The sequence below is a fragment of the Ochotona princeps genome, chromosome 7, assembly GCF_030435755.1.
Source record: "Ochotona princeps isolate mOchPri1 chromosome 7, mOchPri1.hap1, whole genome shotgun sequence".
Taxonomy (NCBI): domain Eukaryota; kingdom Metazoa; phylum Chordata; class Mammalia; order Lagomorpha; family Ochotonidae; genus Ochotona; species Ochotona princeps.
In genome coordinates, this window is record NC_080838.1 from 67105221 (window position 1) to 67131450 (window position 26230).

Here is a 26230-nt window from a genome sequence, read left to right on the forward strand (position 1 = left end):
TGTCCCAAAGCCCTGGGAATCCTGCACATTGACGTGGGAGACCCAGAAGAGGCTCCTGGCTTTGGTTCAACTCAGTTCTGGCCATTGTACACCTTTGGGCAGTGAATCAGTAAATGGAAAATCTTTCTCATTTTTCACTCTGTAAAATTACCTTTGTAATAAAAATAAATAAATCTTTTAAAAAAGAAAATTTGCCAATTCCACCTTGCATATCTCAGGCAATCTGATTGTCCAAATGCTAACATAGCACTGTTAATATGTAACATATTAACAGGTACCCCACTGTGTAAAAGTTTTCATTGGCCAAATTCTAAAGGGTTTAAAAAAATACTGAATATGTTCGACTTGCAATGTAACTTGTTCAGCTCTGTGGTGGGGATTTATTTTTTTAAGAGAGAAGTTGCAAAGAATGTTAGAATAAAAGTGTTTTTATGAATGAATTAGCTATTTTAATGCTGCAGTATTTGAATAAAATCAGATCATTGTTTTAAAAAAACAGTATTCAAGATTCTCAAAAAATGAATACAGTACTACTGCATGATCCAGCAATCCTACTACCAGGAATATATACAAGGGAAATGAAATCACTAGAAATAAACCTACACTCTCAAATTGTAGCAATTTTTCTAATAGCCAAGAAATGGCTATCTGCTAACAAATGGGTCAAGAAAATGCTGCATATAAACACAATGGAATATTACTATCCATAAAAGGATAATCTTGGGGCACAGCACAGTAGCCTAGTGGCTAAAGTCTTTGCCTTACATGCACCAGAATCCCATACGGGCGGTGGTTTGTATTGCAGCTGCTCCACTTCCCATCCAGTTTCCTGCTTGAGGCCTGGAAAAGCAGTAGAGGATGGCCCAACACCTTGGGACCACACATCCACATGGGTAACCTGGAAGAAGCTTCTGGGCTTCAGATTGGTTTAACTCTGGCCATTACAGCAGACAGATCTTTCTCTTGGTCTCTCTTTCTCTATAAATATGAATTTCCAATAAAAATAAAACTTTTTTTAGAAAGAAAAATGGATAATCTTGTTATTTGTAACAATATATATGTAACTGGAGATCATTTTTTCCTTTTTCAATTTTTATGAATTTTCTGAAGGTGAACTATCCAAGCATGGAAAGGCATGATCTCATGCCTACGTGGAATGTGAACATTCACCTCACCGAAGTTAGATGTAACAGTGCCGAGTTGGGGTTAGTGTTACCACACTGCTTAACATTACTGATTCTTCGCTTTGCGCATTAACAGTCTTTTGCAGCTGAATCCCATTGTAAAACAACTTCTTCCCTACTGTCTCAAGCTCTTGTTCCAACGTCTGTCTGTTCTATACTTTTCTTTCCAATTTATTTCCCCAAAAAAGCATCCTTTTTCCCCAACCTTACTATAATGATGAATATTTTTTACATTCGTTCTAGATACTATCTTTAAACATTTTCATTCAGGAACTAAGTATGGACATACCAGAAAATGGATATCTGAATGAGTAGCAGTAACTTGTTCATGTGTTCCCACTGGGGACACATGCCTCAGAGTCCTGGGGTTGAGATCTGGCTCTGCTTTCAATTCCACTTCCTATTAACGCTGGGAAGAGACAGACAACGGCTCAAGTATTGGGTGTCTGCCACCCACGTGGGAAACCCTGACTAAGGTTCTAGCTCCTGGCTTTGGCCTAGCCCAGTCTTGGCTGTTGCAAACATTTGGGAGGAGGAATCCAGAGGATGGAAGATCTCTCTCCATCCAGAAAATAAATTTAAAAGTAACATGTTTTTTTATTGGTTATATTGAAAGTTGTTCACTTATTTTTAATGATGTTATGAATAGTCAAAGCATTTGTGTTATTCCTTGTAATATGCAGGTTCCGTTTCATCATGTCTAAAAACACCAAGTGTACTACTTCATATATTTTTACTAATAAATTCATTTTATTTTTTTAGCATGTTTACATAGTTGAGAGGGATACATGACCACTCCAATTGGGGTGAGGAGGATTGAGGAATGGGGGGAAAGTGGATAAGACAACTGCCTCCAATCTCCTTTTTTCTTCTGGTATCTGGGGACAGTGGAGAGAGAAGGGGAGAAGGGCACTCCCAGCAGCCTGACTGCATCAGTACCCAGGAAAGGGCGAAGGCCAACTGATGTCATCCCAAGGTCCCTGATGTGCAGCATGTTCCAAGGATGCTGCTTATGTGGTTTTGACAGTTCTGAGATGCTCTTGATTTCATTGCTCCAAGATTGAGGAAATCCTTCCAATGTCCATTGGCTGACATAGTGCACCTTAGAGTCCTGATTCACCAGGATATTTGTGAATGGGAGTTGTTCAATTTGTTCTGCCCTCTGTTTGTTCTAAAGAGGTACTAGATGTCCTCTTCAGGCCTCAATGAACTGGTTGTCATATCACCAGTGTACATCTGGGCATTCTGTCCACTGCACAGGCCTCAGCAACTGTGGAGATCCAGCTCTGACACATGCACTCCATGGTCAGACCAGATGCTATGGTTTTCACCATGGTTGGAGTTGTGAGTCCAGTGACTCAGTTGGCAGGAGGGAGGAAAGGCGGCGGATGAGGGAGTAGGGGAGAAAAGCAAAACCCAAAGAAATTTTTCCAGAGGTAACCAGAACTGACTCTTGTGTTTGTCAGCCAGTGTGGGGTCTGGCTCAGTTCATCACACAAATCTGACAACACACACATTCACACGATCAGTTCTGTCCCCAGCCCCATCTCATATGAAAACCAATGGACACTGTGGCCCAGCCTACCCTGCCCGCCACACACTCTGCCTTCATGTACACCAGTGGGAACTGCAGCCTAGTCAAGGTGACCCCTAATAACCTCCACTAGGCCCGCCCCCAGCACTGGTTCCTATGCACGCTGGTATGTGCAGCAGACTGGTCTAGTCTGTTCCATATCCTATTCAGCTCTCATACACATCAATGAGCAATGGAGCCTATTACCTCAACCTAATCAACTGCACTACCAGCCCACACTCATGCTGGCAAGTGCCAAAGCCTGGTTTTTTTTTTATTTTTTTTTTAAGATTTATTTTATTTTTATTACAAAGACAGATATACTGAGAGGAGGAGAGACAGAGAGGAAGTGGAGCTGCCAGGATTAGAACCAGCAGCCATATGGGATCAAGGCAAGGGCCTTAGCCACTAGGCCACGCTGCCAAGCCCACCAAAGCCTGTTTAGCCAGGTCTGCCCCAAGCCCTGGTTCTCACACTCATCGGTGGGAGTTGCAGCCCATCAGAGAGGTGCCCACTGTTTCCTTACTGGGCCCACTCCCAGCCCAGGATCTTGCACTTTCCAGGTGGTTCTACGGCCTGTTTTGACAAGACCTGCCCTCATTCCCAGCACTCGCCAGCTGACGCTGCAGTAAAGCCCAACCAGCCTGTACTTACTCTGGCTCACGCATGCACCACTGGACATGATTGTTAAGGCCAGCCTGGCTTTCCCCCTCTCCCAGCTCATTTATAGGCCAACAGGCATTGTACCTCTGCCCAGCCTGGTCGTCCCTAGTCCCAGCTCTCATGTTCACCAGCAGGAGCTGTAACCCAGCAGGGGAGCCTGTGCTGTCCCCCTACTGGGCTTCTTCCCCCCAACACACTCCCACCTCCAAGAGTTACGTGTGCTGGTGGGTGCTGCGACCCAGACAGGCAGATCCTGCCTTACCTCGGCATTCACCAGTTGGTGCATCAGCCTGGCCCAGCTCAGCCTGTCCCCATTCCTGGTTTTCATGCAAACCGGTAGGTGTGACAGCCCATCCTAGCTTAGAATGGCCCACATCTTATCCTGGTTACCACACATGCTAGTGTACTCTGGTTTAGCCTGGCCCTGCCTCGACTACCCCTCCTCTCCGCATAGAGCCAACCCACACAAGTGTCAGTAAGTGAAGCGTCCCTGCCTGGCCTAACCAACACTTAGCTTTGACTCACATGCCCACCAGAGGGAGCTAATGCCCACCAGGGGAGTTTCCCAAGCTCCCCAAACAGGCCCATACCCAGACTCAGAGCTCAGCCCTTACCAGGCAGTCTGCCCCAGTCTCTGCCTTTGTGTGGGCTGGAGGATATTACAGCCCAGCCTGCCCCAAACCAAATTCTTGGATGTGCCTGTGGGTACTGCAGCCTGGCCTGTTTCCATCTCCAATACTCATAAATGTTGCTGAGCTCTATGGTCAAGCCTAGCTCAGCCTGACACCACCCCAGTTCTCCAGCAAACCATTTCATATGGCAGCTTCACAGATTCCCCAAAGAATCTGCTCCCACACCCAGTTCTCTCATGAGCTGATTAGTGTCATGACCCAGCCTAACATAGTCCACCAGGACGTCTCCCCCAACACTCACTGGCAGGTACCGTGGTTGATCCCTGTCAGGCAGGCCCCCCAGCCATGGCTTCCGTGCACACCGGTAGGCAGCTCAGGTCTCCCAAATGGGCAAGTGCATCGGTTTGGCCCTAAAAGGTCCTCCTCTTTCTCTTCTCTAAACCATCCAATCTCAGCCTCCTTGTTTATTTGCAAGTACAAGAGCCTGGTTGGTAGAAGTCCCCCAGAAGTCACTCTTCACCTGTCACGTTCTCCCTCAGCAGTCCTCCCTTCCACACATCTCCAAGCCAGCTTCCCTGTGCAACCCACTGCTCCCCGTGCCCACAGATCTTCATGCCTGGCCCTCTGACACTGTGCTGTGCCAGCCTGAGGCCCTGCCTGCCCACCCAGGGCCCATGCACACTAACACACAAGTACCCAGACCCTGTCTGTTGGCATGCCAGCGTCTGGCTCCCACTTACCTTTTAAATTAAAAAAAAAAAAGTAAATAAATAGCTGACTATGCTGGTACGCTGGTATAGTTAACCAGGCATTAACCAGGTCTAGGATTCCCACCAGCTATTAGCTGCTTTTTTCCCAGCAGTGCAACACTTGCCAAGGTACTGTTGCCTACATCTAGGGGCTACTTTATATTAATTGTTCAAAGGGCATTTCCCAGCTGAACTGCTTATCCTAATAATCAGAAAACTTTTTGCTACAAAAAGTTACTTAATTCAAAAATGATTGTAAAAAATTCATCATTAATGAAGATATTTTAAAAAGAGCTTCTGGAATTAATTATAAAAATGTTAGATAAATATTGAAAGAAAAGCCTCATAGAACATACTGATGGTACAATCTCTTTTCCACCTATTAAATAATTTTCCTACTTTCATAGATGTATCATGAAAATAAATAATGTAAAATATTTCTATGCATGCCTTCCTACTGCAACTTGAGATGCATGCAAAACACAAAATTAAGGCATATTAATTTAAAATCTGAACTTAGGTATGTGACTTAAGAATTTATTTGAGATTTTTATTTTATGATATGAAAGATAAGAATTCAAGTTCGATTTTAAAAACATTTCTACATGCAATAATAAAGTTATGGCTTTCAGGAAACAGCTCATGTTTTGGAAAGTGAAACCTAACTCACTCTTACAAACGGAAGACAAAGGGGAATTCCATAAATGGGAGGTCATAATAAATACAAGTAAAAGCTTCAATTATGCAACATGGGACTTCCCCGAAGGAAGAGCCAGCAGGTTGTCCTGACTCAACCGTAATGTTATCCAATCAGAGTTAAGGAGGGAAAGTGCCTCTGAATATAAATATGGCATACTAATCCCACGTTTTCTGAAGCACTTGACTGCTTGGAAACATCCGGAGCCTACTGCGCCGGCACCTGCAGACTCAACACCATGAGCCAAACTGCCATTCTCACTTTCTGCCTTATCTTAGTGGCTGTGAGCTGGACTAATGGTAAGAAATATCAAGGGATATCTAATTTTTAAAATTACTGGGAAATAATTTTTAAAGTAGAGAAACAGTGTATGTGAAAAATGCCTCCCTGTAAACGGGAGGGAAATGAGCAGAGATTTCTTCAGCCACTGAGTTCACACAAATGACTGAAGTCACAGAAATAGCAGAAGGAAAAAAGGAGAGGAAGAGGGATGAGAGGGCAGAAAGGATGTGAGAGGATGAGAAGAAAGAGGGTAAGATACAAACATTGCCTTCTCTAAGCTTAGTTAAGGACTTGGATTGTACTCAGTGACAGAATTTTGCAAATGACAACTCTTGTCATTCAGAAAATTCACTGTTTAATCACTCAGCAACATGTTAAAATGGCATACGTTCCTTCTGTGATGAAGAGATTATGGAAAGAAATGGGGATATGGATTCTGCTAAATATATCCCACGTACATGAAACGCCTATAAGGAAACATTGTGTCAACCTTTCTTGCTATAACTGCCTCTTTCCTTGCAGGAATGCCTCTCTCCAGAACTGTGCGCTGTACCTGCATCAAGATTCATAATAAACCAATTAATCCAAGACTTTTGGAAAAACTTGAAATCATTCCTGCAAATCAACTTTGTCCACTTGAGATCATGTGAGTAAAACCTCATCTGGTGCTCATCTCTCTGGTTATAACCCATATTTACAACATGATAATAGCTAAAGATTAGCCAAGTAGTTTTTGATGTTTCTAAAACTAATGTACAAAACAGGAAAAAGCTACAGTAAAACTTTGGTGTCTCGCTCTGGAACTGTATTTCATCTGCCTAATGGTCCAATACTGTTTCAAGTATTTTTTTTTTTATTTCCTTCTAATAGTGCCACAATGAAAAAGAATGGGGAGAAGAGATGTCTGAATCCAGAATCAAAGGCCATCAAGAATTTACTGAAAGCAGCTAGAAAGCAAAGGTAGGTAGCTGTCGCTTGTAAAGGGACTACTCTAGGAAATGCAATTTCAAGGAATTAGGAATCTTTGCATTGGGCTTTGCAGTGTGATCTTCAGCCTAAAAGTATGTAACCTTTATGCCCTCCTCAATTTCTATTTGTATGCTGAGGTGCTATCTTGTGTGGTAAGAGCCAAAGTTAACCTGATTGTCTGTCAAGAACTGTCAGGGCTCTTCAACCTTGAGGCAGAGCAATGACAATGTAAGCAAAACTGCCCGAGGGGGGAAAAAAAACAGGCAGAAAACGTGTAGCTCCTGTAAAATTCCACAATCACCAGCCAGCAGCAGGGGAGCTCCGCATGTCTTCCACCTGAGCATCTTGGGGCATCAGAAGCTCAGTTTGAAGCCACGGCCTGTGTAGCACACTCATGTATCTTTTTTCTTTTCTTACAGGTCTAAAAGATCTCAAACCCAGAGAGAAGCACAGTCCCCACAGTGATGCCAAGAACGGACCCCTGAAAGGCTGCTCTGCCACACTTCCTCACACAGACTGTATGCCAACCCCTCATTCAGGCTCCCTCTGCCACACTTCCCATACAGAATTTATGCAAACCCTTCACTGCACTAAGTTTACAATTCTCCTAAAAGGTGATCAGCCAGTTGCCAAACCAGCTGCTTCTGCTCCTGCACGGTCAAGAGTTTACCATCCTGAACTTCTCACAGTAACTCTATCTTGGCACCATCCCATAAGCTATTCTGAGTCAATGTGCCAAGTTCCAGCCTGCTAGTACACCTTCCTCATCTTTCCTATTTTTTTTTTTTTTTTTAGTTATTGTGGGAGCATTCTTAAAATCTCAAACAACTAAAAGGCATACAAACCAACATGATAGCAAAATCTACTTTTTGAAAGTTACGTTTACATTAGTCTCCTGAGGGACCCATATTCTTTTGGTGTCTGTAGATCAAGCTAAGAATGCCTGAAATGTGTAAATATTATTTAATGAAAGAATGTGCAAAGTATTGTTAGGTGTATATGTTTCTACTGTTTTCAGTGTATATGGAACAATCTGTACTAAGTACTATATATCCACAAGAAATGGAGGAAATTGTAAACTGTAGACAGATGTTCTGTATGTTTTAAGACAAGTTTGTTTTTCAAAATTAAAACAATGTGTTCTCTGGGAAATACTAACAGAGACTGCTGATACTGAAAAAAGAATAAAGTAATTATAAGTAAAATGAAGTGTTTTATGGTTTTCTGACTGAGATATTTATTTCATAAGGTTAGATAAAGGGACACATGGCCTAGAGAAAATGGGCAGAGGACAAATGAGCTAGAAAACTATCACACTCTCCACCTGCTTTCTCTTGAAAGGTCCATCAGGTAAAAGTCCTTCATAACTGATGAGGCGTAACAGAACTTGGCTCGAGTTTCAGGTGCCCACAGACAAATTCTCATAGCACATCTCCACCTGAGTATTCTATAGGAACCTCAAATGACACACACACACAAAACTAAATTTCCCTCTCTCCCAGATATAATTTTCTTTAAATCTAGATCCCACATTAACTGCAACATGTTCACTCAAGTCCCCAAGCTAGACAGCTAAGAATAATTCTATACTACTCCTTCCTTGCCTTCCACATCCAATTAGGAACTAAGAAATAAGTGATTCTAATAAACTACTAGTATCAAGAGTGTACAAATAAATCCTGTAGAAAAAGGACCAGTAACAGAAGTGAATAATAAAAAGACACAAGTTCCTCACATGAAAGCTATGTTTAACCTCAAGAAATAGACATTCAAATCATTATATGATACCATATTAAACCACCTCATTGGCAAATTTTTAAGTTGGAAATACTTTCAGCAAGGATGAAGAGTAATGAAGAATGTGATTCCACTGCTAGTGCAAGGAGGAAACACAAACAAAATAGCTGTGCTATAACTCCTTTGGGAAACAGTTGGGCATTATCTTATAAAGTTCAGGCTGTACACTCTCTGTCCCCCCAAATCCACTACTATGAATATGCCACAAATTCTTACATAAGAAACATTAACAACGCTACAGTGGCATTGTTTTATAATAGCAAAAATCTGAAAACAATTCAACTGCCTGAGTGGATAAGTAAATTAGGTTAGGTTATGCCCATTCAGTGAAATATTATGCAACAATGAAAGCAAATAAAATGCAATTTCATAGGGGGTTCCTCAAAAACTTTATGAAAAGTTTACATTATCTTTTGTTTGTTTATTTTTAAAGCTTTGAAAGGCAGATTTACAGAGAGAAGGAGAGACAGAAAGGTCTTCCCTCTTCTGGTTAGCTCCCCAAATGGCTGCAATGGCCAACGCTGAGCTGACATGAAGCCAGGAGCCAGGAACTTCTTCTGGGTCTCCCACGTGGATGCAGGGTCCCAAGATTTTGGGCCATCCTCCACTGCTTTCCCAGGCCACAAGAAGGTAACTGGATTGGAAGTGCAGCAGCCAAGACACAAACTGGCAACTACATGGGATGCCAGCCCTGCAGGTAAAGGATTTATATGCTATGCTACTGCACCAGCCCCTTCACATTATGGGTTTTTTTTTTTAATAATCTTACTTAGTGGGTTAGGTTACAAAGGGTCAAGGGCTACAGGAAAGTGGGTAACACCATTGTTTCCACACTACTATTATCGCTTTTTCCCTGTATCTGGGGTCAGAGGAGTAACAAAGGGAAAAGCCCCACCCAGTCTCCCACCCATCCCAGGTCCCCAATGTGAGGCGTGCTCTGAGGGTCCTGCTCAAGCAGTTTTGATAGTTCAACAGGTCTGAATTTCTACCAATCTCGCCGTTCCAATTGCGATGAAACCTATTCAGAAGCCACTGGCTGGCATAGTCTCTTCATGGTTGGGGGGATTTCCAAAGAAACTTCATCTGAGGTGATCCCAAGCCTGATTCTTGTGTGAGTTTGCCATTACAGAGTCCAGCACTGTCCGTGGTCCCAATCAGCTTATGCTCATGCTGGTTTTTGCATTTGCTGGGTCAGTTCTGTTTCCAGCCCTGTCTTCCACTTGAACCAATGGGTGTTGTAGTCCAGCTCGATCCTACCCACTTCATACTTGGTCCTCACGCAAACCAGTGGGAGCTGCAGCCTTGTTGGAGTAACCCACAATAACCCCCACCAGGCCCGCTTCCTACCCTAGTTCCCATGCTTGCCAGTATGCACCACAGGCTGGTTCAGTCTGTTCCACATCCCATTTAGCTCTCGTACTTGTCAATGGGCATTGAAGCCTAGTTCAACCCAACCAACCTACTATTCAGCCCACACACATACTGGCAGGTGCCTTTCTGTCTAGCAACCCCTGCCCCGTTCTGGTTTTTTAATTCAATAATTTCACAAGTTTTTTGAAATACCTTCATATACAGAAACATGGTTGAACCTAAAAACACTTGCACAGGTGCCCAACATTGTGGCATTATCGGGTTAAGCTGCCACCTGTGATGCTGACATTTCATATGGGCAAGTCCTAGCTACTTCACTTCTATTCCAGCTTCCTGCTAATGCCCTAGGAAAGCAATGGAAGAAAAACCAAGTGCCTGAGTCCCTACCATCTACATAGGAAGGGATCTCATGGCAAAAGAAAGGCTGAAGCTCCTGGCCCCCAGCTTTCAGTCAGCTGGGGACGAACCAGCGAATGGATGATCTCTCCAGGTGTCTTCTCTCTCTGTAACTCTGGCTTTCAAATAAAATAAATAAACAAACCTTAAAAGAAATCTTGCACAAAAAAAGCATGCCAAAGAGTACATGAAACACATCAGCATTTAACTAGGAGGAAAGACAGAGGAGTGAGAAACAAAGGAATAAACCACACAAAATTTGGAGTTCTTGGGAGAGAGGGAATGCAGTCAGGGAGCAGGGTACCCAAGGGCTGCTGCTCCATGGAAGGTTTCCCTTGGCTGAACAAGAGGTTGTTCCTAATCTGTACCCACATGTTTTCAGCTTTTTTGAATGTATATTCTACTCTACATTACAAAGGTTAAACAATTCAACAAAAAACTCCAGAATATCACCAACTCCTAGGTGTCTTCATATACATCAAGCAATTTCAAGCAACAAATGGAAGAATAAGAGAATTACCACACACTGATATATGGCAAATGAATACAGGGTTTGACAACTACCACGGGAATCTTAACAGCATTTCAGTGAACCCAGGAAGTGGCCCAGTGATTTCCTTCTTCCTGCCCTCTCATTTTCCTTACTTAATTCCTAACCTCCTAAATCTACAAAAGGTGACTTATCGTCTTGGTCTTTGTGTCTTAGTCTTTATGCTGGTACAACAAAACATCAGAGACTGAGTAATTTCTAAAGGAGAGGAATGCATTTCCTCACAGTTCTGAGGGCTGAGAAGTCCCAGGCCAAGACGGCAGCCTCTGGTGGTGGCCTTTTTGCTGCTTAGTCTCTTGGCAGAAGGAGAACAAGAGAGCGGAACCCCCCTGTCAGGCCTTACACGGGCATCCAATTGCACTCACGGGAAAGGAGCCCATGGAAACAGCTGAATTTTGTAGAGAACATATTCCAACTATTCTCCTCTTACCCTCTGTGGACAACTAATCCTCAGGAAGACGACTCACCAGTGAGCTTAAGTTTTTCTATGTTCAAATGCAGTGTGTTCATTTGACACATTTTTGTGTCTATCACATATGAGTTCATGAGGATTGACCATGACATGGGTTATCATTTATTATAATAGACAAAATTAAAACAAGTCACTCCAAGGACTGAAAAAAAAAACAACCAGAAACTCCCCAGATGTGCATAAAACATACAGGTGTGAGCCTGGTGTGTTAGAGATAGGGATGCTGTCAAAAATGACCTTGGAGAGACCTGCAGGAACTAACTTACAAAAGCCTTTCTTACATGTGTATAAGTTATGTAAATCTCAGAAAACATACACAAAATAATGCATAAGACTGTTTGACTATGCTATTGTAATAAGACTCAAAATCTTAAACAGCTAATAGGATGAAAATTTATTTCTTGATCATGAAATGTTGTATAGGATCTGCTAGGCCCTCTCTGCTTTTTTGTCTTTCATTTTTAAAGGATTTGCTCTATTTACTTGAAAGGCAGAATGACGGGGGAGACATAGAAAGAGATCTTCCATTTGTTGCTTCACTCCCCAAATGGCCGTAATGACAAAGGCTGCACCAGAAAGAAGCCAAGAGCCAGGAACTCCATCTGGGTCTCCCATGTGAGTGGCAGGGGCCTAAGCATTTAGGCCATCTTCTACTGTTAGGCAAACTGAAGTGGAAGCAGAACTGGCAAGACTCAGGCCGCTGTCCCACAACGCGAATCCCGACAGGGCCTCTCTGTTACCCAGGAACTTGTCCTCCTTCCAGTGTCAGATTTCCATGACAGTACAGTCGCAGGAAGCATCCTGATTTGTACATGCTACGGTCCAGATTCTCTTGCCCACCCAAGTCATGCTAGCTCTTTAAATTGCAAGTGGAGCTGGGTAGGCAAATTATATTTATTTCTGTAATAGAGAAAAACTTCTTAAAAATGACATTTTTAAAATGTATACAAAAGAAGGCTTATGCAGAAAACCCAACTCAGACAGAAATCTAGAGATATTTTAAAAAGTAATAAAAGTCCAACTTTTTAGGGAAGTAGAGCAGAGGTGAAGAATTCACACAATGGCTGGAGCTAACCCGATCCAAAGCCAGGAGCCAGGAGCCTCCCCTGGGTCTCCCACATGGGTGCAGGGTCCCAAGGCTTTGGGCCGTCCTTGACTGCTTTCCCAGGGCACAAGCAGGGAGCTGGAAGGGAAATAGAGCAGCTCGGATATAAACCAGTGCTCATATTGGATCCTACCACATGCAAGGTGAGGACTTTAGCCACTAGGCTACCACACCGGGCCCTATTTTCTAAAATCTTTACAAAAAGCAACTTTAATATATTCAATCAAGGAGGGGGAAGTTCAAGAAAATAGAAAGTATTTTCTGAAAATACTAAATTAAAAGTGTGAATTTTATTTTTATTTTATGCATTTCTTTTTTAAGGAGTTATATTTTTTATTGAAAGTGCAGAGTTAGGGGCCCGGCGGCATGGTCTAGCGGCTAAAGTCCTCGCCTTGAAAGTCCCGGGATCACATATGGGCGCCGGTTCTAATCCCGGCAGCTCCACTTCCCATCCAGCTCCCTGCTTGTGGCCTGGAAAAGCAGGAGAGGACAGCCCAAAGCCTTGGGACCCTGCACCCGCGTGGGAGACCCGGAAGAGGTTCCTGGTCCCGGCATCGGATTGGCGCGTACCGGCCCGTTGTGGCTCACTTGGGGAGTGAAACATCGGATGGAAGATCTTCCTCTCTATGTCTCGTCTCTGTATATCTGGCTTTCCAATAATAATAAAATCTTAAAAAAAAAAAAAAGAAAAAGAAAGTGCAGAGTTAGGCAAGGACAAATACAGACACATCTTCTACCTGCTAATTCACTCTTCAAATGGTCACAATGGCCAGGCCTGGACCAAGCCAGAGCCAGAAGCCTCTTCTGGGTCTCCGACAAGGGTTCAAGGGGCCAAGTACCTGGGCCATCCTCTACTGCCTTTCCAGGCACATCAGCAGGGACCTGGATCGAAGAGGAGCAACTTGAACTCATGAAATGCCAGCATCCCAGGCAGCGGCTTAATCCAATCTGTTACAGCAAAGGCCCCTAAGTGTTAAATCTTAAATTAGAAGCTGGAATTTACATTTTCAGTGAAATTATTCTACTTTGAAAAAGTTTTAAACTGAAAATGAAATCATATAAGTGCCAGAATTTTTCTCCATGCTAAGTTAAAACGTAATGATTTATACTGAAATTCACTAAACTACTAATAGGTGAATTTATGAAAAATGAAATTGAAAGTTTATTTGTTGCCATGGCAATTTGAGGTGCCAAGTGTCTGTTATGGTGGTTAGGATGTTGCATCCCATGTCAGAACTTGCATTTGAGTCGTGTCTCCGATTCTCATTCTGGTTCCACTTCCCATCCCAGTTCCTGCTAACAGGTCCCTTGGAGGCAGCACTGAGGACTCAGGCGCTTGGGTTTCCTGCCACCATGTGGGGGACTGGACTGAGCTTCTGGCTCCTGGTTTTCACCTGGCGTGGTTCCAGCTATCGTGTACCTTTGATGAGTTAAACAGTGGATGAAAGATCTCTGTCGGGCCCGGCGGCGTGGCCTAGCGGCTAAAGTCCTCGCCTTGAACACCCCAGGATCCCATATGGGTGCCGGTTCTAATCCTGGCAGCTCCACTTCCCATCCAGCTCCCTGCTTGTGGCCTGGGGCAGCAGTCGAGGACGGCCCAATGCATTGGGACACTGCACCCGCGTGGGAGACCTGGAAGAGGTTCTTGGTTCCTGGCTTCGGATAGGTGCGCACCGGCCGTTGCGGCTCACCTGGGGAGTGAATCATCAGACGCAAGATCTTCCTCTCTGTCTCTCCTCCTCTCTGTATATCTGACTTTGTAATAAAATAAATAAATCTTTAAAACAAAAAAAAGATCTCTGTCTAAAGATAGGTGGTTTTAAATACGAAATCCAAGGATAATACATATTTTCCATGAACTTCTTGAAGACCCCCCTCTAGGAACAGATTTCAAATTATTTTACTCCAAAGTGTTTTAATTCCATTATATTTTTATTTTATAAAATACTCTCACATTTCATACGTGCTTATCTTCTTGCTTGTTATCACTTATTCACTATTAGATAACAATCAGGGTAATATTTTTAAAATGTAAATCAAATTACAATTCTCCTCTGCTTTTATCCTAATAATTTCCCCATCACACTTAAAATGAAACCCAGAACTCCCAGCAGAGTTTTAAAAGCTCCACCTAAGCCTCGCGTGCATGAATTCTGTCAATCTGGGCCTCTGCCTTTGTACTTCAGCCACCCTGGCCTCCCGTTGCTTCCCAACCCAGCAAGCAGGCCCCCAGCACTTCCACTAGAGTCAGAACTCTTCTCGTCCATCACCTTAGAGAGGGCTTTCCTCACCAGCCTACTGAAAATAAAAACGTTTTCACTCTTGATCTCTGCCTGAATTTCGCTTGTAGCTCATCTTGTTACACGTAAATACAGTTTACACTTGTGTACTTATTCTCTACGTCCAACAGCTCAGTGACAACAAAGGTTACAGTCCTTCCTTATTTGTCACTGCAGATCTGGTAACAAGAGGACTGAGTGCACAGTAATGCTTAGTAGGCACTGACTGAATGAATACATGACATGTATTCAATAAATGTGGTTTAATGACATTTGTCACAGCTATAATCCTTTGGAAACTGAAATTACTTCTGAGGACAGGTCAACTTTCCAAAGACACTAGCTCGTTCTTAAACTTTAGGAGAAAGTAAACCTTAAAGGAAAGAAGATCACACTAATTTTGTTCAGTCACCAGATAAGCACAGGAGAAATACTGACCTTCTCCCATTACAAATCCAATTTGTTTACTGGCAAATTATTTACTAGACTAAGTCTATCAAACAGAAGCTTACATGGCTTTCAAAAGTTAATACATCACAAAACTAAGTTTAATGTTTTAATTGTATAATTGCTGAGGAAAAGTTTTGTGGGAAAATTAATTCAAAATTTAAAAAACTGTCTTATTTTCACTAGTAATAGAGAAAAGAATATTGCTCACATATTAAGCAATACTTTCCCAGGACACTCAAGCCTAATTAGAGCCAGCACAGCTGAGGCGTCTTGTTTCCTAGGCTCTGATGCAAGAGAGAAACAATCTTAGTTAGCTTGTGAACGGAAAAAGCAGAAAGGAAAAAGAAACACCTGAAAGTTGAACATCAACCACAGCTTAGGGAGGGTTAGACTCTCTGCAATGCTTTCACCTCTTGAGCAGAAGATTGAGTTAGGATATATGGCATTTGAAGCTTACCAACTTCCCTAAAATTATATGCAAAATATTATATAAGTGTAAACATATCCACAGCTTTCAACAGATTCTCATCAAGTTCTACAATTGCCAAAAAAAAGCCTAACAACTATGAGTTTAATAGTATTATAGTCCTTCAACAGATCACTCCGCTTCAAGTCACAGGGACACCAATGCAGAAATCCCACATCTGTGCAACCTTAAAGGGATCCTGGAAACTAGCAATTTTGGAGATTTTCATAAATTCTTTAAGTCTTTCTTAAAGGAATTTTCTTAAGAAACATAAAGGAGAAACTAATGATTCATATTTTAAAGGCACTCCTAGAATTTCTCAGGTTATTAACCCTAATTACATCCCACCAAGGCACAATCTTCCCTGGCTGTCAGAAATCGAAAACCTCCATCAAATTACTGTATGAGATGGGGAAAAAATACTGAAATATTCTCAGTTCAGTTAATTTCAGCATGAATAGCAATTACTATATACCTGCTCGGCAATACTGATTGGAGTAGAACCAGTTAGGCGTGGTACCCATCAAATTATTAGATAAATGAAATGGGTGCAGAGCCATGCTGCCTCATCTGTTCTTACTGATGCTGATGGCTACACAGCCATTGAGACTCATGTACCCTGCCATGGTGAGTGCTCAAGGTAACAAGATTACACTAATGTGTCCAACTGGAACTGAAGCCAAAATAGCCTACCAAACCAACTGAAGACACTTCTTTAAGAAAAAGTCTTTCAGGACTGGCACAGTGGCTTACCCCTGTGAAACTGCAATCTCCATTGGCACAAGCAAGAGCTATGGCTGGGAACAGGTCTTGTTGAGAAGCTAACGGGATACCCCAGCTGGGTTAGGTCTCCCACTGGTAAGCATGAGAGCAAAATGAAGGCACTGGGCTAGGCTGGACATGGCTGCAGACTCTCAGCATGGGTGTGGACTGGGTCTGGGCTAGATTCCAGCACCCAAAGGTACTCATGGGAGCCAGGGTGGGTGCAGAATGGGCTGGGCTAGGTCTCAGCTCACACTGAAGCACATGAGAGCTGTGTTTGAGTGTGGATCAGGCAGGGTTGAGCTGCAACACCCAACAGTAAGAACCAGATTGGGTGAAGGCCAGTTGTACAAGGACACTGTTCCTGCCGGGACAAGAGGTGGACGAAGTCGACCTAGCCAAAGACCCACCAGTGTGCATGAGGTCTGCCATGGGAGGAGGCCTGATAGAGGGAAACTCCTTTGTCAGGACGCAGTCCCTGCAGGTGAGCGCAAGAACCAAAGCAAGGAGAAGCCCTGACCAGGCCGAGCTACAGTATCTGCCAGCATACATATGGGTCAGATCTAGGCGGCAGATCAGGTTGGGCCAATTCATAACATCCCCTGGCAGATCTGAGAACCAGGACAGGGTATAGGAGGTGCCAGGTCAGACTAAAACATCAGCCAGTTCACACTAGGGCCAGGACAGGGGGCGCAGGCTGGGCAGGGCTAAGCTGCAGCACCCACCAGCAGGAACTGGAACTGGGGGCAGGCTGGACTAAGCCAGGCTTGTGTAACATACTAGTAGATGCCAAGGTGAGCCAAGCCATGCATTTGGGGGCAGTGAGTGCTGGGTCCATAACCCCTGGGGTGGGGGATCTGGCAGGGCCAGGTCACCTGGCCTGGGTCCTTGGGCCCTCCTGCACAGTGGGTGCCAAGTTTGTGAGCACTGAGGGCAGGGTGTCCACTGGGGCCCGGGTCATATGGTCCAGGTCATTGGGCCCACTTGTGTGGCGGATGGTGGGTCTGTGAGTCCCAGGGGTGGGGGGAATACAGCCGGGCCCAGGTCACCTGGCCCTCACATCCACTTTTCCCTAACCCTCCATCCTTCCCACCCTGATCACTAGGTAAACATCAATAATTTTTTTAAAATTTAAAATAATACACATATCAAATAATACTAATCAAAAAATAATGTTAGTCTACTGCCAAAATCCTCACCTTGCATGCACCGGGATCCCATAAGGGTGCCAATTCATGTCCCAGCTACTCTACTTCCCATCTACCTCCCTGCTTACAGCCTGGGAAAGCAAGGAAGAATGGCCCAAAGTCTTGGGACCTTATACCTGTGTGGCAGACTCAGAAGAAGCTCATGACTTCTGACTTTAGATTGGTTCAGCTCTAGCTGTTGCTGCCACTTGGGTAGTGAACCAGCAGACAGAATATCTTATATTTCCTCTTTGTAAAATCTGCCTTTCCAATAAAAACAAATCTTTTTCTTTTTTAAAAAATACTGTTGAGTGACAAAATACATATTCATAGCTGTGTATTTTTGAGCGTGCATACGTAAATTTATTTATGTTACTGCCCTGCTTAAGATCTTTCAGTGTCTTTTCATCTCATAGATTAACAAGGCCCTTCAACTTCCTCCTGCTACACGTCTCGCCTCATTTCTCATCACTCTCTAATATTCTACACATTATCTTGCAAAGTAATTGCAGTTTTGCAATGTGCATACCTCCTATGCATACTGCCCCCTCCCAAGGCACACATCTTTTTATGACTTAAAAAACGTTCTAAGTAATTCTCCCTGTCAGGTCTCATTTACACAGCTGTGTCTGAACCTCTAGCTAGGACTAGTAACTTCGCAGCACCTCCAAACTTTTACTATGCAGTCGATCCTACAGTCGGTCCTTTAAGTGGCTTTTCTGCCAGTAAATGTGAACTCTTTGCAGAAATTACTCTTCATATTTGTTTTCTCTGAGTCTAGAAACATAACAAGTTTGATGAATCAACCGAAATGAAGGACTTGCAGCAAATGTTTCAAGGATTTGAATTTTTTTTTTCTTGTAAAGTCATTCCGATAAGCAATTTAAAACTAAATTCTTTTGCATAAATACAAATATATTAACCACTGAAATCTTTTCTCCCTTTCAGGATAATTTCTTAATAATTATGGCTATTTATCAGAAGACTATAAACTGACTTCCAAAGTCAGCAAAACTTTTCTTGCTGTCAATAGTAGGTACAGCTGTTCTTGGAAATAGCTTGCTCTCCCTCAAGATGGTTTCTCCATAAGTGTAATTCAGTTGTTAAGCTTTCCATGACATTTAAACCTAGAGAGCGGGGTACGTGGGAAGGGAGATTAGACAGTTAGATAGACAAGACAGATATTAGATTCATCATGATGCCAGGAAGCCAGCAAGCAAGATTAGCCAAGTTAGAACTGGTTCCTTTCTTAATGACCAGGGAGGGCATCAAACCATCTGAAAACTAGGGTTTGCTTGCCGACAGCATCCCATAGCTTGCACTTCCTAAGGAAGGGAGGGGAAATGACTTTCGTGACAGGAGGGAAAGGGACGGGGGAAGTGAAAAACTCCCGAGGCACAGCTGGCGTTTACAGCAACTTTGGAGAAATAAACCTTTTTCAAGTCAGCGACCCATTTAATAGCAGCCACAAAGGGGAAGTCCCCTCCCGGAGACAAGAAACAGGCCTGCAGGTCTCCTTAGGAGAGAAATTCCCCTTCTCACAAGTAAAAGCAAGACTCAACTTACCCCAAAAGAAAACCTTAAAGGCACATAAGGCAGGGACCATCATATGGAAAACCTAAAGAAAGATCACAGCTGATTCTAGCGGTCAAATGAGAGGAAGCAAAGAGAGAGACCTGGAGTAGAATTTACTCAAGCTAAAGATTGTTACAAGTTAACACGTAACTGTCAGCTGTTCCTTGCTGTCCTGCTAATCCCTGGCTGGTCTCCCAGGCCTGTGAAGGCTGCCGGCCAATAGCCTCGGGTCAAGTTTCTGTTTCTCTGAAAAGGTTCCGTTTTGCTTCTACATGAACAGATGCTCTGTGGGGGTTTTCCTTCCCTTCACCCTGATGGGAAACCGGGCTCAGCAAAGGCCTAGGCTGCCGGGGAGCGATTATCCCCTAAGGTCCCCTGGGCCCCAGAACAGCTAGCTGTGCTGCCACCCACAAGGAAGTGGCCGCTCGCCTCTCCGGTCCCAGGGGTCTCTGTCCCGGTCACCCACGGCTCTCTCACAGCCTCGCCCGGCAGCCCCACTGCCTGCCATCTCACCGACAAAATGGCGCCCTCCTCAACCTCCTGGGACCCCGAGTTTGTAAAATGGCCTGGGGTAGGCAAGGAGAGATCCCACGAACACAACTGCAGTACCTCCCTCCAACCACCCCCCCCCCGCCCCCGAATATTCTCCTCCTTGCCTTCCGTCAGAATAGTGCAAGTAGCAGCAGCCTGCGGCGTCTACACCAGCTAACAGCACAAGCCAGGCGGCACCAGCTCTAACCTCCAGCTGAAGAAGGTTCTGGAAGGCCGGGAGTCTGGGCATGTTCAGTGTGCGCATGCGTCAGCTGCGAAAGCGGCTTGCAGCCGCGGAGCCCCTCAAAGCCTGCATCCGCATGGGCTTCCAGAACCTTTTGTGCCAGGGACTGTTCCCCATACTGTATCCGGGCATGACTGTCTAATTGTGGAAGGCAGTGTTACTCAAAGGATCACAGATAAAGGAGCCGTAACTATGGACGTTGACTCAATGAGGAGAGCAAGTGGTGTCAGGAGAGCATGTGGCAGAGCCTGACCACGCATGTCTGGAGCTCCGCGAAGCGGGACAGGGGGGATGGAGGATAGAGGGGAGCGGGGAGAAGAGAGGGGTGAGGAGATAATGCTTGCGTAACAACTAATAATAGGATGCTTGCCAGTGGTGGGAGCAGAGGATTCTGGGAGGATAAGCAGCGTCAGGTCGTGGTAAGCCCTGAAGATGTATTTAATCCTCTTTTCTTTGCTAGGAAGAATAACCACTAACTGAGGTGTTTTGCAGTTGGCAAGGCAAAGTTACTATTATGCTTAACAGGTTAGTTAGTAATTGTGCTTTTCAGATCAAGGAACTGAGGCTCAGGAAAGCTAAGTATTTTGCACACAACCATTAGGATGACTAAGCTAGGATTTGATCGCAGCCCCACCCTATATCACATCATTACCAAATCAATAAAGCTATATCAAAGGTCACAAGTGTTTTTTTTTAATTCCAAAGAGTTCCTCATTGTTCTTTCTAAACATTAATAATCCATATATAAACCAGGCAGAAGTGTGCACAATGAGGCATAGAATGCCACAGTCTGTCCTTCCCGTAAATCACAGCATGTGTTCTCAATGTGATGAGAAGGGCAGTATTGCTGTAAGGGAGGCAAAAATTGATTCTCAGAAGGCTAAAAAATATCAACTGCTGCAGAAATTAGTGGCCCACTAAAATTCAACTCTACCTAATGAAATCTTATTTCTTAGAATTTAATTTCTCTCTTTAAGAAGAAATTTAGAGGCCGGCGCTATGGTGGGAATTAAGGTGCTTTAAATGGTTGGATGAGCAACATCAGAATAGATAATTATAGCCACATGTTTACAGAAAACTGTACAATAGTAATCAATCCTTGGAGCATGCCCCACATTAGGGATCCTGGGATGGCGTCAGGTGGCTGTCCTCCATCCCTGGGTATGGAGGTGGCTGGAAGGCTTCTCTTCTTATCTACCCCTTTCCCCCAGATACAGGAAGGAAAAAAAGAGAACGTGGAAATGGTGATCTCACCAACCTTCCTGTAGCCCTTGACTGTTTGCACCCTAATCAACTACGTAAAAAAATCATCAAAAATAAAAATAATTATATTTTAAAAAAATAGTAATCAGCTTTAAAAAAATGTATTACTTATCCAGACTTTAATATTTCCTGTATGGAAACCGCATTTCCAGCCCTTGTTTTATGATGTTAGCAGAGCCATCGTATTACCTGTCCTTCAACCCAGTGAGCTTGATAGGTGTGCTAAAGGCTACTGGTGTTGCTGGTTTCACATCCCTTACTATAAACTACCCATTTATGTGAAATGGAAATAAAACATGCTGAAACTCCCTGGGATCTGAGAGTAGGTTTTCCCCCAGCACAAAAAAAACAGTGTGTGATTTGTTTACTCAGCCAAGGACAACAGCCAATCAGAGTTCTAAAAGAAAGTAGAATTCCTAAATAAATATGATTCCTGAGAGCATGTTTTGTAAAGAATTTCTCAGGCTTCAGATCCATTACAAAAGTGACTTAGAGGAATTCCATTCCAACACCATGAAGAAAAGTTGTGTTCTTTTCGTCTTGGGCATCACCTTCCTGATTCTGATTGGAGTTCAAGGTAAGGGGTTTTGAGTTATATTGGGTTGTTAAAGTCAGAGGTGTGAAGCACTATAGAAGCCTCTTGAGTCACTGGAGTTCCATGGTTTGCATGCATCAGAAACTTCTTGCTGAGGTAACTGATTAACCAAAGTTCATAACTTGCCCTTGCCAAGTCTAGCACAAACCTTACTGTAGGTGTGTGAATTCCTTTAAGCGGTTCTTGAAGTTTATTGGTTATGAGATAAGATGATAGGCTGTGTCTCCTAAATTGTCTTTGTTTTTTACCTTGAGATTGCTTCTTAATAACCATGTCTGTGATTAACAAATTAAGGAAATAATAGGTTATCAAAGAGACTTCCCCTAATCTGTCTACTACTTTTGTTAGCTTAGGTTAGTAATCTTTGTAAACTGAGTTTTTTCACCCATAAAATGGAAGTTTTGTGGTTAATATGTGTCATAAAAAGCATTGAATAAATATGCATTGAATGAATGTAAGAACTAACATATAAAGGCAATACCTTTTAAATGGTTATCAAGTTTAAATATTCAAAGAAGGAAGATGAATGAGGATGAAGATGGGAACTGGCTATTGCAAGTAGATCTGCATACCCAGTACCAACTAAAGTCAGTTAATAAATACGTAGATTTTGAAGTTCCTTAACAAACTTGATTCATGGGGCCACATTGTGGTGTGGTGGGTTAAGCTCCTTATGATACCAACATCCCACATATGCACTGGTTCTAGACCCAGCTGCTCAACTTCCCAAATATCTCTCTGTTAATGTGCTTGGGAAATCAGCAGAAGATGGCCCCATTACTTGGATTCCTGCAGCAATGTAGGAGACCCAAAAAAAGCTTTGGGCTCCTGGCTTCAGCCCTGTACAACCCCCAGTCATTGTTCCATTTGGGGAATGAACCAGCAATGAAAGACCTGTCTCTCTTTCTTTCTCTCTGTAATTCTTTCAAATACATTTTAAAATCTTTTTAAAAAGCTTGACCCACATATAAACATATAAATTATACATCTCCATGTTCAACCTGTAACAGGTATTGGAAGGTCTTTTTTTTCTCCTAAGATTGTAGGGTGAGATGCTAAGAGTACCACCTTTAGACCCAGAATGACTAGAGCTGAAATCCTGCCCCAACCCTCTGGAAGTCATATGACTTTGTTCTTTTCTTAACCTCTTGTCAGCCTTAGCTTCCTGAAGTGACAATAGTGCCTATTCCAAAGGTTTGTGGCAATGATTTGTGGATACTCAGTAAATGTTAACAGTAGTCATATTTAAGTCAAATGTGCCATTTTGATGGATCACCTAAATTGAGGCATTGCCTTCAATCCATGCACTCCCCTCTTTCTTTCTGCCACAGGAATGGGAATCATTAAGAATAGACGCTGTTTTTGCATCAATACCAGCCAGGGGAAGCTCCACCTGCAATCCTTAAAAGACCTTAAACAGTTTTCTCCAAGCCCTTCCTGTGTGAAAACTGAGATCATGTAAGTAGACTGTCATCCAGCACGTGTGTCATGTTGGTAGTGACACTGAATTTAGTGTGACCACTGTGCTTGGAGCGCTTGCCCATTGTAAGTAACATGGAAAATTCAGATGGCTAGCACCTCCATGAATCTGGTCTATTCCTTCCTTTTCTTCTTCTAAAATAATGGGATTCCTGGTAGAAATTAGGAACCAGAGATAATATATTGTTGAAGTGATTCATGTTCATTGCTGAAAATGTTTAATGTAGACAACTGAAAACAAAAAGTTGCTTAAAATCAACTATCCAATGATAAATGCTATTGGCCCTTTGGTCAATCTTCCCAATCTTCCTGATTTGGTTTGTGTGTACAGCTTTAGACACTATATATATACATATATATTAAATATATACAATGAAAATCTATACCACATATAGTTTGATAATCTGCTTCTTCATTAACACTGTCAACACAGCTATTTTCTTATGCCACTAAATCTTGTACAAATGTCATTTTTTTGTTGTCTTTAATGGCCAAGATGCATTCTATCATATGAATACATCATAATTTATATGACCAATGTCTACTTTTATAAATGTAGGTTATTTCCAATTTTTTGCTACTTTCAAACTTCTGTTGTGACAGTATTATGTTTTTAATTCTTTCCTATTAATATCTTACTTCAGATTAGGATTATTAGATTAAGGGATATATATATTTTAAGTATTTTAATGCATAAATCCTAGATGACAAATGGAACAGCTATTCCCATTCTCAGACTCTACAGAGAAATTAAAGAAAGCAATCTGGAAATTATTCATGGAGGGACTGATGTAAGCAAATTTTTCAGACTCACCAGTCTGCAAGTCTTGTTGTAGGAAAACATTTTATTTTATTCTTATTAATTTTGTTAGAAAATTCAGAGGGGCTTGTTTTTGGCCTAGCAAGTCAAGCTGCCAGCTGTAATGCCAGCATTCCGGTTGGGTGTCAGTTTGGGTCCCAAATACTCCACTTCTAAGCCAGCTCCCTGCTAATGAGACTGACAAAGCAGCAGAAGATTGTCGGAGTCTCTGGGCCCCTGCACCCACATGGAAGACCCAGACGATGCTCCTGGCTCCTGGCTTCAGCCTGCCGCACCCCTGGCCGTTGTGGCCAATTGGGAGAATGAACTGGAAGACTTCTCTGTCTTTTAAATTTTTTAAGAAAATATTTATACATATTTTTACTACTTGCAAAAAATATACTTCAACTATTAGCAGGCAAAAATATCTCATTACTGTTTCTTTGGCAGTGCCATAAAGAAGAATGGAGATCAAATATGTCTAAACCCAGATTCTACAGAGGTGAAGGAATTGGTGAAAAAGTGGAAAAAACAGGTTGGTGAAAAGGAAGAGCAAAATTTTCTTTCTTTCAGAAAAAAACTATCAAAGACAAAGAATCCAGATAGTCCAATTTAAGGATATATTTTTCATGGTTTCATCCATTCAAATTGTATTGAGTTGAGTGATATACACTGAGGATACAAAAGTGATTTTAAAAAAAAGTACTTTCTGTAGCAGGTGTTTTACGACAATGCATAGCAATTGTAATGCAGTAGGTGAAATGTAAAATAAAAACCTGCAGGATATTGAAGATTATGGGGGAAAGGGTAATTAATTTTAGTGGGCAAAGAATTGTGGTGAAAGTATTAGAAAGATTTCTCAGATCAAATGTATTGGGTCTGGATCTTGAAGGTTAAGAATTCACAAGAAAGGTAAAGACAGCATGAACAAGATTGGAATCATAAGACAGCTTGCTGTGCTCGGGAAGCCTTAACTAACAGAATTGAGGTTTGTTTGTAGGATGTGGTGTGAATAAGGTAGAAAAGCAGACCACAATAAAGCGAGAAAGTTCCAGCATGATATGTTGTGGAGTTGGTTTTAGTAAGAGCTGTCTAGTGGTTTACCACATACCAGTTGTGTTGGTTTGGCAAGTTACCCAGCCTAAACCTCAGCCTCCTTGCGTATAAAAAGTGAATGAGGTTAGTACCAACCCCAAGGAGTTGTAGTTGGAGGAGGTGGGCGGTGAACAGGGTTGCACTGAGGGTAGTAATAAGCCAGAAGAGATTCAAGCAGAGCATTTAGAATGTTGGTACCTCCTCCTCTAGGCAGAGACTCGAGGAGAGAGTAAAGTTAACGTGAACCCAGTCTTAAGGATGGACAACACAGTTGGGGGGTCTGAATAAACTCCAGGAGGGAAAAGATTATAAAATCGAAAAACATTACCTTTTTGTACTCTCTCCTTACAGGATAGCCTAAAGAAAAAGGCAAAGAAAGGGAAAAAACTTTCAAAAGTTAAGAAATTCAAAAAGTCTCAACAGCTTCATCAAAAGAAAACTCCATGAGGATCACTTTACCAACTAATGTTTTCTGTCAAAATCTTTTTTAAAAATTGTACAGAAATAATTCCAAAAAGTGGATACCGATACATAATTTGTTAATCTGACTAGAACATGCAAAGCATTATTATATAATTATAACTGAAGTTTTAAGTTAATGTAAAAACCCAAACCTTAAGAATTGTTAGGTTCTGAGGTCATCTCAGTCTTTCCACCCCCGGCATTCTGAATTTCATCATGCTTAAGACCATGATTGTAGTAATATCCACATCTGAACAGATGGCCACACTACTGCATCCCACACCTAGGAGCTGCCTGAAAGAGCAGTCCAAGACATGCAGGGTCACAACTTGCAACCCCTGGAGAGAGTTACGAGTCAGCATTCCCCAAGCCTGTCAGTGTCCCGGTTAGCCAGACGGCTTAGTTAAGCTGGACCCTACTAAGCTGCATCTGTGTTTGAATCAGGCTGCAAGCCTTAAAGGACCCGCTAGTGGAGACGACCAGTGCTTGGCATTGAGAATCTCCTGGCTTCTGTGGCCACATGACTGCATGTGTTCTGCACAGATGAGCATCTCATTGTCTGTGGTTCTCTGCCTCGGGCAAAGCAGTCCTTCACCATTCAGT

The 26230-nt window shown here is 42.7% G+C and overlaps 2 protein-coding genes across 2 annotated transcripts; both read left to right on the forward strand.

Moving 5' to 3' along the window:
* The first annotated feature begins 5690 nt into the window (after positions 1-5690).
* CXCL10 (C-X-C motif chemokine ligand 10) lies at positions 5691-7600 on the forward strand. Its single transcript, XM_004596227.3, has 4 exons — positions 5691-5797; positions 6303-6426; positions 6651-6740; positions 7169-7600. The coding sequence occupies exons 1-4, from the start codon at positions 5737-5739 to the stop codon at positions 7212-7214; spliced, it is 321 nt and encodes a 106-aa protein (XP_004596284.1). The 5' UTR covers positions 5691-5736; the 3' UTR covers positions 7215-7600.
* A 14064-nt stretch (positions 7601-21664) lies between these two features.
* Positions 21665-25977, forward strand: CXCL9 (C-X-C motif chemokine ligand 9). Its single transcript, XM_004596228.2, has 4 exons — positions 21665-21774; positions 23124-23250; positions 24521-24605; positions 25517-25977. Exons 1-4 carry the CDS (start codon positions 21711-21713, stop codon positions 25610-25612), a joined length of 372 nt encoding a protein of 123 aa, XP_004596285.1. The 5' UTR covers positions 21665-21710; the 3' UTR covers positions 25613-25977.
* The last annotated feature ends 253 nt before the right edge of the window (positions 25978-26230 follow it).